This window comes from Hippichthys cyanospilos, chromosome 1, assembly GCF_059441005.1.
Source record: "Hippichthys cyanospilos isolate Australia breed blue-spotted pipefish chromosome 1, RoL_Hcya_1.0, whole genome shotgun sequence".
Classification (NCBI taxonomy): Eukaryota; Metazoa; Chordata; class Actinopteri; order Syngnathiformes; family Syngnathidae; genus Hippichthys; species Hippichthys cyanospilos.
In genome coordinates, this window is record NC_142369.1 from 30,668,344 (window position 1) to 30,686,618 (window position 18,275).

Below are 18,275 nucleotides of genomic sequence, written 5' to 3' on the forward strand. Positions count from 1 at the left end.
CCGCGAAGAAGAGGGGATCACTGTAATTACAAATCAAGTTGCTTTTTAGTGGCTTTGAGCAAGCAAACATTTAACCTTTAAACTTTTTGTATAAAAAAAACATGTTGACAGTAAATGTCCAGATAGAAGCTTAACTGTAAAGCTAATACACTTAGCAATCTTGAAAGAAAAAAAAAAACTAGGTTTAACTGAAATTATCGTCTACGGTCATTTCCGCCTTCCTTCATAGAGATTCATTCTTTTTCTGACGACATCTGCAGCTTTCCTTTGTCAGGCCTAAGCAAACACACCTGTGCTTTCAACACCTATGGTGAAAAATGTCAACATCATGCATTGTGTAAATTGTAAATCAATGACTACCTATACTCTATATATACTGTAACCATGACTTGGAGGTAAGCTGCGAAATACAAAAAAACTGAATACAAAGCAATCATCATTTATTATATATTATTATTTATTATATATTACAAAAAAAAAAATCTGCGCACACTTTTACTTCTAAACTATAAAAACCCAGTGCTCCTTCTACGTCTGGAAACTGTTGGGTCCCCGGGACTTTTAAAAAGCTATGGGTACCAACAGAAATGAAAAAGCAAACAAGATCGCGTCACATCGACTTGGGCAGGAGAAGTTGGACGTATTTGGAAACAATGTAGGGGCAGTATTTATTATTACAATGGTTATTGTATTATGTGATAGAACTAGCTTGTTAGTTTTTGTACTCAAACGATATAGTGATAATAGTCGATTTTGTTTGCTTTTTGCGGGTGACTGTAACAAGCAATCTAATTATAAACCAACCAGTGAATCGGTGTATTTTGCCAACTCTGATTGGCTGTTTTTGTGACACATTTGTAACATGTGCCAAGCTGAGCGTGAAGAAGGGACAAAACCTGAGCGCATCGAGAGCAGGGGTTAGGCGAAAGAGCGAGGGGTGTAGTCAGAGAGAAATGAGAAAGTGCTCAAAAATCTTTCATTGCTCCCTCAAAATCTATCATTGCTCGCTCAGTATATTTTTCTGTGCTCCAATTCCATTATATTTTGATGTAAAAAAAAAAAAAAAAAAAAAAGGCGCATCAGATGAACACATGTTTATTTGAAAGAATGTGTCCCTGTGTAAAACGATGCGTCTGGGACGCAAGGACACCGGCAACCGTGAGCACTGATGAACCCCTCATTAATGGATATATAATAATGTGAAACAAAGTAAATCATTCAGGCGCTCTGCTTAATTGCCTCGAGCTCTATTTTTTTTTTATTATAGCAAGACCTTTGATTTCTTTGTGGTTTATGATTTCAAATTTGTGTATGTTTTTTTGGGCTCTTTTCTGCTCCAGGTGAGTGCACCTATATGCAAAGACATTCATAAAGGCATGAGTGGATGATCAGATGGAGTGAAAAAACCTGAGAACCCCTTTCGCAAATGAAACAGCTATAATATGGATGGACAACCTAAATGCTAGAGGGCGCTATGGTTTTTTATCAGTGCTATGGGATGTGTATGAGAAAAATGGTATTTTAGATCCGGACAAAATTTGGGCACGTCCAAATACATTCTGTCAGGGAATACTATTAAGTACTTTTTGTCCTGCAGATAATTCTACCTACAAATTAATGCTTTCACAGTTGTTTTTTTTAATTGTTTTTTAATTAACCTAGCGAGCACTCAAGAGTGTTTTCGCAGGCCCCACGGCCACCAATTGTTCATCAAGAACAAAAAGAAACCTTATGAGCCAGGTTTCTCCATTGTCATCTGTAACTTGTGACTGCAAATGTCCTTCTGCATATATGGACACATACAAGTCCCACCGACATACTCAAACATCATGTGAAAGCTGTTTTACGTAGTGGTGATGAAGAGGTATTTCATAGTTTTTCTCGTTCTGGAATTTACTACTTTGACGACGGTAAACTTGTTGTAGCTGTGAAGCTCTTAACTAATTCAGAAGTATTGAAAAGTCAACCGCTTTACGCCGATGGAAAAAGTACATAAAACGAGCAAGTAAAAGACATGCCAATCTTGTACCAAGGGTACATGAGTGCATGCATGCTTTGATGATAGAGGCGCACTTCAAGAGCGCAGGATTGTGATTGGAACTGGTCTCTCATTAACCGGGCAATCATCAAAGCTGGAGAAAGTGCTGAAGTAGATGGTTGTGTTGAAAATGCGACACAACAAAAATGCAACCACACTATTTCGTTCTGCCTTTACTTAGTGGTTGTAGTTATTTCCTAAGATGCTTATAAAATGTTGCCAAAAGAGCAAGTTTGTGCCTCAAATCAAGAACACACACAGTTGTCTCCAGTGACGATGCTTGTCCCCAAAATATGCGTCACTGTGCATACTACTCTACGGCAAGTGTGTGTGTGTATTTTCTGCTGGGATGACTCTTGGTTCTTTCCTGTCTTTAGATACCAGCCTGTTGATATCTTTCAACCAGCCTATCATGTATTGCCAGCCTCATTCGGGGATTCTGATTGGCACATTGTCACAGGCAACTCTGTTACCACCCCCAATGAGTCCCCACGTAGAAAATCCTCACAGCATGAGCTGGAGAAACAGAGAATGCCAGGTGACTATTTTCTTTCTCTTCTTCCCTTGTTGTGAAGACTGACTGGGCGCCCGTGCCTTTTTTTTTTTTTTCTTGTGTTTCCACCTTTCCCCCTCTCCCTGCCCCTGTTTTTCTTTCCTTTTTTTTGTTTGTTTTTGTTTTCCTTGCTCTCCTTTCTTGCAGAGCATGATCTCCTGCGGCAGGAGCTGAACAACCGCTTCCTGGTTCAGAGTTTGGAGCGGGGCCGGGGGCCATCCGCCTCACCGCTGGCCCCCGTGTCGCTCCTGAGGGCCGAGTTTCACCAACACCAGCACATGCATCAGCACCAACACACCCACCAGCACACCTTCACGCCCTTCCCCGCCAGTCTGCCCCCGGCCGCCATCCTCACCCCGCCCACCGCACCTCCCATGGTGCGTAACCAAGCCAGAAATGTGAGGATAAGTAAAAAACAAACCAAAAAAAAAAAATCAATCAAATTTGGAATTTCGACCCTTGCCATTTTCCCAATCCCCTTATCAATCAAACCCTCCTGTTCATCCAAGTGACCAAATACGTCCCATTGCTGTAGCAATCCCTCCGTTCAGGAAAATATTTGCGCCATCAGTTTAGATCTGTGATAGCTGCTCGGATCCAGTATGCAATCCACTGCCATCTGCTTCCCCTTATTTGACACACACTCTTAACATGCACAACAATATACTGGATGACAAATATATTTGTTCATTTTCATAATATTGGTTGAAATGTTAGTCTTAAGGTAGGCGTTTCTGTTTTGTTCCATTTCAAAATTATGTTGACATTGGAATGTTCAAAAGGCATCATGCGTAAGTGTGCAGATTGCAGTCGCAGTTCATAGAATACCGTCACTGCAGACAAAAGACGCTTTAAGATACTATTTTGATCCTGTGTTGCTGCTGCTGCTGCTAACAGACTGCCATTTCTTAGACATGGCCGTTTATGGAGAGGGTCAATCTTTATTTCCCAGACTAGTACAGAGGAAAAAAGTTTATGGCTATTCATTCATCATGTCTTATACACAGCAATTCACGGGAATCACAATTTTCCTTTTATGGCACAATTCTAATTGATGTCATCCATCATCTGCTGACCTCTGATTAAGAGCTCGATGTCCCATTAGTAGCCAGCCCACTTTAAGATTCCCTCTGTCATGTAGCTGCAAAATCAAAGTGGCATGGTCTCAGATAATCAGTGTTCCTTAGTCAAATGAACTGTCATCTGGTATGTTGGTTATTTAGCCTTGAAATTGCTGGTATTCCAAACAGTACAGTCTTTGTTTTCATGATGAAATAGATTTTCTCACAGACCACTGTGCTATTTTCAGGTTGATGTTTTTTTTTTTATTTTTTTTATAGCTGTGTTTGTCCTTAATGTGTTTTCCTCACCTCACCATGTTCTTAAATGATGTTTTTCTCTTTGGGTGCATGCTGAGGGACGCGGGATTAATGATGTAGTTGTTGTTGCTGTTTTGTCGGGTTTTTTATCACAATGTCTCTCTCCTGTCTTCTCTCCGCTCCTCCTGTTGGCTCTCGTATAATTTCAGCTGTTACACTCCTTAGCTAATGGCAGTAATTAACGAAATTACACAGCATCGATTATTGTTTATTGTTCAGTGCCCTCGAGCAGGTGGCTTACCAAATGGCAGCATTGACCCACTATGTCACACCCCCCCTTGCCACGTATATGAGCAAGGAATACCGATGAAAGATAAGCTGTTTAGAATAAAACTGACAGCCACCATAAATTCCAGCGGTGAATTTTTCCCCGTTTTCCCTTTACAAGACCGTAAAGTGACAAGACTTCCCCCTTCCAGTGTTAGAATTAAGCATGCTGGGCCTTCAGAATTGCAGAGGAGCCATTTAATGAGCTAGAAAGCTGGCTCGAGCTTTCCTCTCAGTAGGCTATCTGTCTTTGATTTGGGCCCATTATAACCCAAGAAGGAACACTGCCGCTGATGCTGTTTTTTGTGCAGATGTGAATGTGCCTTCTGCACCAGAGGGCCTCCGTTGGCTCCAAGTCCAAAGTGTGTGTCCTCACAAGGAGCTTAGCTAACATTAAACTCTCTCGCGGCTCCACCACCCGCGTTGCGGCACACACTACCCACTAAGTTTTATGTAAACTAAATTATGTCAGTGCTCGCCAAGAGAGTTTATAAAAGCACTCACAAAAAGCACCTGCGAATGGTTTGTGTATTTGTGGAGGCGAATAAGTTACTGTCACTTGTAATTAGTGTGTTTAAACATTTTGAGCCTGTATTGGCTGTAGAACAGACGCACAATGCTGCCATTCATGTGTGGGACAGCATTTTCCCTCTCCTCCCTCCTCAGCCTCATGATGCGTTCCTCGTGTGTTGATGGCATGATCAAAAGATTTTCTTTCGAAGGAGACAGTTGTTAAATGGCAAATTACCAATGTGGTTATTCTGCTCGTCAAGAACTATGCGGCTATAAAACTTTCACCACCAACAGCATTTATGGATGATTTTTTTCCTCAGTATCAGTTACATGCTGATCTGTGTCAAATCAGCCGCTAAACATCGCTAACGCCGCCTGCTCGCTCACATTAAATACAGACTGGTCACACAAAAGATTCCTTATATTCTTTCTTTTCATTTTCTGTGCACAAAGAGCGGATTTTTCTCTTGCTTAAATCACTTTCAAAGTCTGGGTTTATGACAAACGTCTTGAGTTTTCCCGCAGCCCTTCCAACTACAGCTGCGGGCCCCTTTTGAAAAAGCCACGGTGAAAACTATTAGTTTTACATAAATTCTCCAGAGAGCAGAACCAACTGGTTTGGCATATAATGTTCTAATTCCCATTCCCGATTGGCAGTACCATTATACTGAAACCTTGTTCACTTAGTTGGATCATTTGTGCTCTGCTCTTGTTAATAATTTTACTGCTTTATCTGATGCAATCTGAATAAACCCATGACTGGTGAAAGCCAGCTGCTTTACTCGAGGGCTTAATATAGTCTGGATCAAATCTGTCTTATTGTTGTTTTGCAGATGATGATCATATGTCTTGTTTTCTTCCCCGAAATATCACAAGATGTTATGATGAAAGTGGTTCATGTTGGACTGAGTTTGTTAAGTTGATCACTTCTAATCAAATTTTTTGTTTTCTCTTCCAGTTTGACAAATATACCCCGAAACTGGACAATCCATTCATCAGACACCATTCAAATGTAAGTCATTGTCATTCCACTCCCTCATTTGGATTTGAACAATCGGTGTTTCACCTATTTGAATGATGCCGCTGTATCATTGAGTTTCCTGTTTACTTTGTCACATTTGATGTGATCAAGGTTTTCTTCTTCCCTTTTCTCCTCAGTTCTTCCCCTCCTACCCCCCTACCATGCCAGGTATGCCTCCACTTCTTCCACACTCAGGACCCTTCAGCTCACTGCAAGGAGCCTTCCAACCCAAGGTCAGCCACATAACCCAGATTTCATGCATGCGCTGAAATACACAAAATCATTTTCACACAAGATCACCTGTTTGCCATATTTACAGTACTACACACTCATCAGCCACTTGTAAGTGCCGTTTTGTTTAAGCACAACAACTCAGTGCAAAACAAGAGTTGTCAGAGCATGCGGCAGCCAAAGCTGAGTAGTAAGTGCCGTTTTGTTTAAGCACAACAACTCAGTGCAAAACAAGAGTTGTCAGAGCATGCGGCAGCCAAAGCTGAGTATTGACCTAAGCCACGACAGGCAACAGCTGAGAGCGTTAGATAACATCTGTCTGTCTAGGCCAGACAAGCCACCAAAGGCTGCAGGGGTGACGGGCTTGAGAATGGAAGGGATAAGAAGATGTGGGAGAAGGGTGTGGTTATGTCTGGCAGATACCCAGAGGCTCTGACCCGGTGTAAGCACCAATCAAAGCTGGCCTAAATCCACTGGCCTTATTCCCGGTGGGTTCTGTCATGAAGAGGGCCTTTTGTTAAAGGCCGCTCCAGATGGCTCACGGAACACTTTTATATGTGGAAATCCTCTGAGAAGGATTCTGGGAGGTGAGCTTGGGGTAGAGAGATGTTCTGCGAGTTTGGATGTGTGTATGTTGGTGAAAGCTGATGTCTTAGGTCAACCTGCGGGAATTTCCCATCCGTGATTTGAGGATGGATTAATACTGCTTATCCAGGCACTCTGATGACACGAAAACAAGATCAGGGAGATCAGAGCTGTGTTTGTGTGGTGTGTGTCAACAGCTACAGCCTCGTCCCACTTGTAGGCAATGGCATAGTAGTATTTCAGGATTATAGAGGTCAAAATGAGCAGGTTCAACATGGTGAAGTTGATCATCTTTCCAAGGTTTAAAAATAGAAAGCATTTGCACAAGTCTACACATGTAAATTGCACTCTCCTAACAGTACATATTCGACAATCAAAAATGATGCTGTGCCTAAGACTCGTATTCCTTAGTCTTCAGCAAGTGCACGTTTTCTGTCTGCTTGAGCAGCTAATGTGTGTATCACGCTTGTTGTTCTCAGGCATCCAATCCCATCGATGTAGCAGCACGTCCTGGAGCAGTACCTCACACACTCCTTCAGAAAGATCCACGGGTAAGCATCAAACCACCCAAGTCTTTGTTTTTGTGACTTGAAGTTGAAATTGGTCTCGCTTCAATTTACAGACAGTTAATTTAATCTATGATTTACTTAACTTGCCCGGTATATAAGTCCTCTCGCCAAAGATAGGCTTCAGCTCACCCGCAGGCCTTTTGTGTGGCTGTGTAATGATAATGTGGATGAAGCTGTATAGAAGATGGGTGGAATGGAAATGCTGCAGCTGATGTGTAGCATACGCATTAACCCTATTTCACTGGATAGTTATGCGTATAAATCTAACTTTAATGCCATTGCGTGTTTAAAACAGCACTGCTTATTCCCACTTCATAAAGCTTTGACTGACACGTATTATCTGCTTCTCCAAACAGTTAACGGACCCATTTAGGACAAATGTTCGCGTAAGTTGCAGCTTTGTTGCTCTCCTTTTTGCTGTTTCATTTCTCTGGCCCGACCGCAAAGTCAAACATTCTACAATAGTTGCTGATAGGGGGGCCCGCCCAACTATTTGAGAAAGACTGCACTAAGGTTAGCATTAAGGTCTCTCTGGGTTAAAGTCAGGAGTTGGATTATGTTACTCATTGAGTGGTTGAAATTGAAAACCAAAATGACTTTCCGCTTTGTAGTTTGGCCACAAATGCTCAATACCATCTACTTTTAGCGCTCTATAAAAGCCAGATGGCTAACATCATTTTCTCTTTAAATCTGTAGAAGCCTGGCAAGTGGTGTGCAGTGCATGTTCAGATTGCGTGGCAGATCTACCATCACCAGCAGAAAATGAAGGTGCGAGCTGTCAACCCCGATACAGAAACACACCACCCACGATGAGGGTCACAGTAATATATATATATATATATATATATATATATATATATATATATATATATATATATATATATATATATATGTATGTGTGTGTGTGTATGTATATATGTATGTACATATATATATATATATGTATATATGTATGTACATATATATATATATATATATATATATATATATATACACACACACACACACACACACACACACAGGGGTGTAAATCTTTTTCCAAGAAAACGATCCGATTAAAATCTCGATTCAAAGGCTACGATCTGATTGAGGGACGATTCATTAAGACAAGTAAACGATTCGGTACGATTCGATTCAATACAAATTAACGATATTGTCAATGGGGCCCATACATGTGTAATTTCACCTTGTATTTATTTAGTGTCCAAGAAACAGTACACCAGGCCTACTCAACATGAATGTAACCCTTATAATGTACTGAAATGCAAAACTGTCAGGTTTGCAAAACTGCTAATACACTGAGTTGAGGTTTGATATAAAAAAAAAATAAATGTGTTATTTTCCATAACAGTTGCCAATTAAAGGCAAAAAATAACTTCAGACTTCAGGTGTGACTGTCATTGAAGATTCTGGTTTGTAAGACGCGATTCTCAATTCCCAGTCTGGGGAAATATGGTGCGCCGTAATCGTCACATACGAGTTGGCTGCACACGAAGTCCACACATCCGTGGTAATTTCCACCTTCTCTGCTTGGGAAAGTTCTTGTTTAATGTCATCCTTTAACTTGTACATTTCAGGGACACACTTCCCAGAAAAATGCTGTCGGGGCGGTTTCTTGTACCATGGCTGGAGTGTTTCTATCATCTCCCGAAAGCTGTCACTTTCAACAATACTATACGGCCGTAAATTTTTGGCAGTGAATCAAGCCATAGATGCCATTATTGCCTTGGATCTTGTTGAGTTGTGACATAATTGCGGCTGGAAAAACTCTTGGATTTATTTGTGCTTGTCCGGCGCGCTGTTCGTTTGTGCTGTTTGGGTTAGGTGTGCTAGCCGCACTAGCATCCTGCTCACCAGCGTCTGCCCCTACGTGTCGTCTCACCGGGTGGGTGCTCAGATTTGTGTATTTGATGGTGGCTCTGCAGAGTTTGCAAATTGCCTGGCTTTTGTCGAGCTTTCCATTTTCCTTTAAAAATCCAAACGATATCCATACTTTGGATTACAGATGAGGAGCGCTGAATATTTGGTCCTCATCATCCGGCCATATTACTGCACGCTCTACGCAGCCGACGTAACGGGTTAAACGTCAACACTGAAATCTCGTAAGAGTTTATACTACGCTTAGCCAAAGAGAATAGCATAACAACGGCTGTCAGGAAACCGATTTTCGGCCATAAATCCGGGCCATCGGATCGCTCTTAGTGTATTTTAACCAATTCAGGGCTCCATCGACCGATGCACTCGGATCTCATACATTACAGCTCGATAACCGATTCGAATCGGTTTATCTTTACACCACTAATACACACACATATATATATATATATATATATATATATATATATATATATATATATATATATATATATATATATATATATATATATATATACACACATATATACATATACATATGTATATATGTGACCCTGAGATGCTGTACTGCTGGTGAAATGTACATATATTGGTTGTAGGATAACGCTGAATCAAATTAAGTTTGCTTCTCAACCTAAACCACTGTTGGCTTGTAACTTAATTTTTCTTCCCTTTGTTTGTGCCTTACTCAAATATAGCAAATGCAGCTGGACCCCCACAAACTAGACATGAATGGGAAACTGGACCTCTTCAGCCGACCCACAGTCCCAGGTGTCTTCCCCGGGTTCGCATATCCTCACGACCTGGCACGACCACTATTCTCGTCCACAGGTCTGTAGAGTCCCTCAGTACCATAATAAGTGGAGGAGTTATTTCAAAACATATAATCAGAATCAATATTAAATTCCATGACTGGTATGTATGAATAGCTATGTTGATTCTCACAACTGACAAACCAGAGCCTGAGAGGCATAAACTAAATAAGCACTTGCTTAGTGCCCTGCGACCACTGGGGGGCACCAGAAACAATTAACTATCAACAGAACCTGGAATATTGGGAACAAACAGCGTAAAATGAAGTAGTGTACATTTTTGGAGTATTTAAATTTTTTTATTTGGAATTATTTAATGTATCTTCTATATTTTTATAAGTTGTTTGACCTAATTATTCCACGTTTGTGTTTATTGTAGTTTGTACATTTGATTTGATTTTTATAAATGCCAGCATTTAATTTTCCTTTTACAATGACGCTCTTTCGCTATTCATTTGCTTTTTTGCACATTATTATTGCAATTATTTATATAAATTAATAAATCATATGATACTTTCACAGTAAAGTATGTTAAGTGGGTCTAGATTATATTCAGTATTATGCTTGATATACTAAGGTCCTAAATAATTGGCATGTCGCAAGCGATCTACTAAGATTGCAATCATTTACCAAGATTCGAAATATCGGACATTAATTTGCATGTGTACTATATTACTATATTATGCGGGCTGTAGGCAAAGAGTATAACGCCGGTGGAAACCAGCATGTTTGATTATTTCTCAAGGACCCCCATTGCAAATACTTGCGGAAACAAAAAAAAATATTACTTGTTATATGTTTAATGACATGCTTTACGTAGCTCTAAAGCTTGAAGTGATGCATTGAAAAGGCAAACAAACATAGTACCAAGTTATAAGAAATCAATTATTTTCGCTGATCACTTTGGAGGAAGCCACAGGTATGATTTTTTAATTGAAGCGATCCTGAGCGCATGGCAATTCAATCTCCATGTGTTCCTAATACCGCGAGCAGTTGGCTGTCCGTCACACCTTTGCTTGAAACTTTTACCAGCATGTGTGTCATTCACATGTATTATTTATGCAACGCCTGAAAACCTACTAGTTCATAGTAGTTTTGACATAGTTGATAGGACATCACTTCGAAAGCTCCAAAACGCCATTGCTGAATGCCACAACGATTCTCGATTCTCAAAAGTTTAGACAAAGTTTTCACTGCTGTGCGTGCTGGTTTGCACCTGCTTTTCGTGCGCGTTACTGAAACGTGCAAAATCAGCCAGCGCATTTTAGCACGGGCAGACACAATCTTGATTGCAGCAAGCCAGTAGATGAGGGTCTTCTGTTTGCGTAAAAGATCGTTTGTACATGCACATGCAAACTCTGCTAAATTAATTCCTAGGTGGTTCATTAAAAAGAAGCTCTTAATGAAAAACAACATTCATGGTAAAGACATGTCAAGTGTATAATAAGATCATGTAAACCAGTGGTACTCAAACTAGGGTCCAGAAGATTTTTTTTGCTTGTTTTTGTTTTTCTTAGTACAGAAATTCAATTCCAGACACTTTAATATTGATTTCATAGTTAAGTATCTGGAAATTATTGTCCTCAATGTACTTAAGTACCGATTGTCTGGGCTCTTAAAAAAACGAGAAAATGTGTCCCTGGAATTTAATGAATTCATTTATTTTTAAAAATGTAATAATTTTGAAATGTGTCGAAATGCATTTTTTGTCTACATCTGCTTGCTAACGAGGCAATGAAGCCAGCAAAGCTAAAAGGGCATTTTATTCGATAACGCTGTTTTTGACTTAATAATTGGAAACCGACTCGGTTTATTACATGGAGGCGTGCAATTTGCGATTTTTATTTTCTAAACTTCAGCTTAGCTGAAAAGTAACAAACATACTTGTTGTCAAATCGAATATGTTGCTGAATAAAAAGGGCACTTAATAATTATTTAGATGTAATAACGCTAATGATTTGAAATGTTAAGTTATATTAAAACATGACCTTCTGACCTGAACCTGAGCTAATTGTAGCACAAACAAGTGTCTGATTAGAAACTAATAATCTTAATGTCCTCTGCTGTGATAGGTTCAGGCCACCCAGCTCCCACTCCATATGGTCCCGCTCCCCACTCCAGTGGTTTCCTGCCTCCTAGCCATTTGGCAGGTAAGTGTAAGTAATTCCTTGCTAAAATTGTTATCATTTTTCCTTCTTTTCCTCCATTCTAAAATATCAATTTGTCTCAAGCCCTTGAATAACTCTTGCGAAGGTTTATCAGGCTACTAGATAGCCTAGTATACCTTTATCATCATCAATTCTTAATATTGTCAGGGTTATTAAAAAGTCTCAAAAGCTATTGAATCTTTAAGTCAAAGCATAGCCTGTCTTACATTTTTTTTCAAATGATTTAGGATTTTATGATTGCAAATTGGAAATACTGGAGTCTCAAATTCAAATGACAATGTCACATCACACAATCTCACCAACAAAACAGGGAGGTGGTTTTAGTCGGGACTTTCTCTGATTTTTCCCTTTTACAGCTGACAAAGGGAGTGAACGCCTCAATGTTTAATGGATTTGTTTGTGTACTTGAAGTATTTCCCTGTGTGATACTTGGAAAAATCATAAGCTTTGTAATTAACCTTGCGGGTTAAAAACGCAGAGCCGATTCGATGAGATAACCTTGAGTTGACCTATTTGGGCTCTGATGATTACATGGCATCTCGAAAACACAGACTGTGAGAAAAGTGTGCTTTGTTCTCTCTGTGTTTGTGGGGCCTGTTGCTAGATGGTAACCCCATTGACAATACTGACACTTATCGACGGTTATTTATAAGCGGGTTTTGTGTACTGAATGTTTTGCTGTAAAGGCGAGTGAATAACTGTTCTTTTGGTAACATAAATTAGCATTACTAGTATTCTCTGGTATCTATGTGGACTTCGGTGAAATCTTGGTCCTTTGCTGAGTGCGCAGCCTATTTCGGGGTGTGTTCAAAGGTTTTGTTAAAATCTGAGTTCTCCTCATTGGTTTGATTCCTTTGGTCAAGGTGAATGCTAGGGTTTGATCCCAAGCGCCTCAAATAAGCAGGCAAAGGATCTCGGTCTGGTCCAAACAAGGCTGACAAAAATTATGATCGCTGCCCAAGACCAAAGACATGGACCGGCGTTAGAAACGACAGATCATCGGCTTTTGAGTTCTTTCGAAGAGATTTTTGATATTTGACGTTCAAAGATATGTGAACACAAATTGAGCCCGTATTAAATGTGCTGCGCCAATGGTCCGTCACCTTTTTTTTTTTTTTTTTTTTCATTACTTTGGTCCAGTAAAGTGTACACACCCTTAAACACCTGGTCCCGGTGTTACGGTTACCGCTCCTTCCCGAGGACTCGTTTCCATAAAGTGGTGGTGTTGTCCTAATCCAAAAGTGACAACCCACTCCAGTTGAGTGCGCTGGCCACCGCAGTATCCGGAGGCCCAGATTTAGGATGGCAGCGCTAAACAAAACAGCTCGCTTGTAAGAGAAAAGCAGAGTGGAAGGGGTCGGTGCGGTGGTGATCGCCGTTCGCCAGTCCCCCCACCCACCATACCCCCTTTTTGCTAATCCCTGTTTGGCATTTTGCAGATCCTTTCAGTCGCTCCAGTTCCTTTGGCGGCCTCGGCAACCTTTCAAGCAGTGCCTTCGGAGGATTAGGCAACCCCTCGCTTGGTAAGCGCTAGCCCCCTCTGCCCCTCCAACGCTCCCCCCTTAAATCTGGCCCCTGTGGCCGGTAACATAACAGAGCAGGAAAAGCATTAGAGACCACAGGGAGAGTCAGTATGGGAGGAGAACATTCAAGACACTTAGCTCTTGTTTTCGTATCAAAGCAGCCCTGGCCGGGGGAGGCTCAACAAGTCTGTGCAACACACCGCAGTAGACCTCCTTTCGTGCTGCCGTTTCATCTAACAACTGTCTGTCCCGCGGCCGGGGTTTATTCTCTCGATGCCACTGCCAACGTAGCCTCTCGGGTCCTCGGTGGCAATTAAAATAATACCTATTCGACATGGCCCTTATGCACTGCCATGGTGGGTTGTCTGTCTTGCTTTACTTTCATCGTTTCATTTATTTTTTTTCCATTTCTTATTTAATGACCAAATCAGTCACCCTGTTGAGAAAATGGGAGTGATTTAAATAGGCATGCTTTGAAATACTAGTCTTCTGAATTTTTTCAGCCCTCAGCTAAAGAAGGTCAAACGAATTGTTGGTGCAGAGAGAGCAAGCCCTTTATTCCAAAGAAAAATGAGTTGTTGATTTTTTTTTTTTTTTTTTTTTTTAACTCTGGGTGATGCCATTAACCTGAAATGTATTCAAACAGCCTTGGTGAGTGAGCAATCTGAGCAAAAGACAAACAAAGCCTATTTTGCTGCTGTGTCCAAAATGAACTCACAGTCAGTCCTATGTCTTTCTCCACCTTCTTGCAGGGTCCAACAGTATGTTTGGTCCCAAGGAGGGGCCAGGAGGACTGCCCCCATTCAGCAGCCCGCAGCATGACACCTGGAACAGGCTTCGACGTACGCCACCATCGTTTCCTACACCCCCGCAATGGCCAAAATCTGCAGATGCTGAGAGGAGCGGCTCCGCCAACAGCCATGAACGGGAACGGGAACGGGAAAGGGAGCGGGAACGAGAAAGAGATAAAAGAGACTCATCTGTTGGAAAAGATGAAAAGGATAAAGACCGGTGAGTTTTTATTTGTCTCGTGAATAACATTTGATAGGAATTTACAATGAAGCTGTCCTACGCAGTATAATCAATGAGCATGGTCCAAATGTCACCCACATTAAAATAAGTAAATGAAATAAGCTGATTACAGTGTGTGGACATGGGGAGGATAAATAAACACAGTAATCCCTCGTTTTCCGCTGTTAATGGGGACAGAAAACCCCCCGCGTAAAGTGAAAAACCGCAAATTAGCATCAGCCCTGAGAGGACTTCCTCCGTAATGACAGAAAAAAAGTAGTATTTTTCTAACCTAAGTGGCCTTTCAATCTGTCAATCAGCTCAAGGTGCACTTCTACAAGACGCGGGCACCAATGGAGTGCTTGCGCAATTGCGCACTGCTCACACATTCTCAGCACACAAGACAAGTCATATCTAATACTCGCCCTCATCTTATCCGATTAAGAAGTAGGAATTAAATAAGTAAATCAGTTAAACAAGTAACTTCTTCCTACTCCTTTTTGAATCGGCAGTGCAAAGTGTTTAATAGAAATTCCATCTAAATCCATGAGATACTGTGCTCTGTTAAGATGTGTTGGTTTGAAAACAACGTTTGTTGCGACGTGGATATTCCATTGTATAGATGAAAAAAGACTAATATATGTAAAAATGGTGCCTAGCAGTGCAATGACACTCGACGTTTCTTGAAGTGCAATTTCGAGTAAAACATTGTAAGAAAGCATTGAATAAGCTGTTAAAGCAAAGCTATTTCAAGAATCCTGCCTGAAAATAAAATCTCTGACAGTTTGAACTAACACCAGCCCGATGTTCTTGTGGTCACAGAGATTCAGTGGAACGCAACCGCCACTCCAATCGGTCATCTCCAGCCTCTGCGCCAGTCAGCTACCAGATCAGCAACCTCATACGTTCCACCAGCCAGAACAGTGACCCGGTACGGCACCACAGCGGCAGCGTCGATCGAGCGCGCGAGGCAGAGAAAGAGCTCCTGGAACGCCACAGAGACCCCTCCGCTCCGGCGGACGTTAAGATAAAAGAGAGCCGCTCGCCCGGCAAGGAGACGCTAGAGAGAAGATCTTCAGAGGACTCCATCAAACCAGCTCAGCGTTCTCCCTCTCCGTACTCCAAGACGGCGATCAACGAGCAGGGTATGAAAATGGCGGGTGGGCCCCCGCCCACACTTAAAGACGGCGAGAGGAAAGAGCCTCCGAGCGGGGAACAATTCCACAAGGTAAAAAATGATGACATGAAGATCAAGGAGGAGAGAAAGGAGGAGCAGGAAGTCCTGGTGGTGAGTTCCGAGCCAGCCAACCATCCACAAGTGCAGTCTGCTCCCATGACTGGAAATCCACACCACCACCACCCTCCTTTGTCTCAGCATTCTCACCTCCCCTCCCCGCGCGGCAGCGACATTCCGGCAGCGGCTTTGCACGGCGTCCCCATGGCACACTCCTTACCCCTCTCCATGAGCGGCATGCCTCAAATGGGCAGCCTGAATGTTCTGGACCGGGCCCGCATGGCTCCCTTCATGGGGGTCAGCCCGCTGGCTGGAAGGGAGCGTCTGCCCCACCCGGCATTCCCTTGGGACCCCCTGCGAGAGGCCTACCGCAGCCTGGACCTGCAGCGGCGCATGGACTTCCAGCTCCGAACCGATCCGGGACATCGCTTCCCTAGCGTGTACGAACAGGAGCGGGCCTACCGTGAGCGGGAGGCCCACGACTACTCTCACCACGAGCACCTTTTGGAAGTGCGCAGGGAGCACGAGAGGATGAGGCAGCAGGCGGAGGAGCGGGAGCGCCTCCACCTGCGGGAAGAGCTGGACCGAGCCCGGCTCCATCAGCTGCACCAATCCCCCATGGAAGGCCACCTACCGCACATGCCTCCTTTCATGCCCCACCTTGGTGGAATGCCCTACCCCAGACTCAGCCCCTCCACCGGGCACAACGGCCTTCTGAACAGAACGCCCCCCACTGCTGCTCTCAGTGCCCCCCCGCCGCTCGTGCCAGCCGGCAGCGCCAGGCCGGCCTCCCCCAGGAGGACTACGCCCCTGGCGGCCGCCCAGGACCCTCGGGACTATTCCCCATCCCGCAACCCCAAAGAGGTAGAGGCTCGGTAGCTTCTTGGAAAAGTGCACTCGTGGGCTCCGTCCCCCAATCAGAACATGTCCTTTGAACTAAATGCACTCCTCTTCCACCGGGAAGAGCGGACTTCCCTGAAGGGAAAGGGTATCATTGTACAGTGTGGGGCGGATTAAAGCACATGAATATTTTTTGTGGAATGAAGGTTTGGGTCATGTCGAGAGAACACAAATATGTGTGTTTATAGCCACCCGAAATATTTGATAAGTATTAATATATTAATCAAATCACTTTTTTCAGCTTTAAGTGAAAAAAGAGCTTCTGAAATGGTTTGTATATTTGCTATCCTTGTTCCGTGTATAGATATCATTTCTATGAATTTGATGTCATTTGTGCATTCGCCACCCCTTTTACAATATTTATCCCCGTTGATCGTGCGTCATATCCATGATGACTGTGAAAACTGGATTTGCGTTCATTTTAACTTGTGCTACCAGGATATCCTTAAAACGGCAGTGTGCTTATTGGTTTTCTTTTGCCTCTGAGATATGCAGACCATATATATATATATATATATATATATATATATATATATATATATATATGTGTGTGTGTGTGTGTGAAGACCCTGTACATGTAAATAACCTGTTGATATCCCTTTGGTGCAAAATGGCAATGTGTAAATTTACTAGGCTTTTTAACCATTTCTTAAAAAAAGAAGAAAAAAAAGAAGAAATTCATAAAAATAAACACACACACACATACTAGATTAAGTCCAATTTGTGAAATTCATCCTGATTGAATATCACTGCAACAGACAAGCCATGCCAATGGATGCAAAGACAGTACAGTAAGTGGTGTATGGGAGCCTAGAAGGATCATCTGCTATCTATGCAAAGCAGCGACGGCACCCTCGTGAGCCACATCAGCTGGAGGAAGTATACTGCTAACAGTGAGAGGCTTGGGTAAACTCATGTTGATATTTACCGACGAATTAACAACGATATTACAAAAAGACTTCCATGTCACAAACTGGACCAGACCCGGACAGAAAAGAGACACTTTGAAGTGGACGGCAAAAGGACGTTCTCTGTCAAACTTGTGGTTATGTGCAGTTGTTTTTCTTAGACTCTTGTATACAAAAGAAGTAGAGTTTTAGGCGTGCAAAGTAAAAATGAACATTCATGGTTTAAAATGTATGGAATAAAGTTTGGACCTAATGTCAAATCTTTTCCGCCTGTCCTTTATCTCATATTATGAGCTGCAACAGTTGAAGGCCTGTGTGATTTTTCATAGTTTTACCATTAACGGTGACTTAAAAGCTTTTGGCGTATCAGCATGTTCTAGCGCGCAATCGGTTTACCACTTTGAAATTGTGGCGCCGCGCTATACATTTACAGAAAAGGCCCACCGGCCGATCATCTGACCACAATTTGTCATACATGGGATGCGGCTCTCTCGGGGGCGGGGGCGATGAGATCGTGCCGTGACAATCTGGCGGGGGAAAAATAGGTCATTGATTTTGTATGAACGCGGGCTTTGAGTGTTTGTGTTTCAGGTAACCAGTATCGACCGGTAGCCCGGCAGCATATTGACCCGCGATCCGGGCTCATTAAGAGGAACAATGCCTCGGAGGCAGGCCATTGGTGGAAGAG

The 18,275-nt window shown here is 42.4% G+C and overlaps 1 protein-coding gene across 7 annotated transcripts in view; it reads left to right on the forward strand.

Moving 5' to 3' along the window:
- The window catches only part of LOC148430084 (autism susceptibility gene 2 protein-like), a 60,939-nt gene extending 43,092 nt beyond the window's left edge, over positions 1-17,847 (forward strand). Inside the window, exons 1-12 of one of the 7 annotated variants that reach the window (XM_088408033.1) lie at positions 2,439-2,576; positions 2,739-2,989; positions 5,709-5,762; positions 5,909-6,004; positions 7,067-7,138; positions 7,513-7,542; positions 7,853-7,924; positions 9,730-9,862; positions 11,916-11,999; positions 13,451-13,534; positions 14,287-14,545; positions 15,368-17,847. In XM_088408033.1, coding sequence (XP_088264159.1) covers positions 2,570-2,576; positions 2,739-2,989; positions 5,709-5,762; positions 5,909-6,004; positions 7,067-7,138; positions 7,513-7,542; positions 7,853-7,924; positions 9,730-9,862; positions 11,916-11,999; positions 13,451-13,534; positions 14,287-14,545; positions 15,368-16,658 — 2,433 coding nt within the window. In that variant the 5' untranslated portion in view covers positions 2,439-2,569 and the 3' untranslated portion in view covers positions 16,659-17,847. Of the gene's footprint in view, positions 1-2,415; positions 2,577-2,738; positions 2,990-5,708; positions 5,763-5,908; positions 6,005-7,066; positions 7,139-7,512; positions 7,543-7,852; positions 7,925-9,729; positions 9,863-11,915; positions 12,000-13,450; positions 13,535-14,286; positions 14,546-15,367 lie in introns of those variants that run through there. The other 6 variants (XM_088408016.1, XM_088407992.1, XM_088408001.1 and 3 more) reach the window with 6 other exon arrangements.
- Positions 17,848-18,275: the final 428 nt, after the last annotated feature.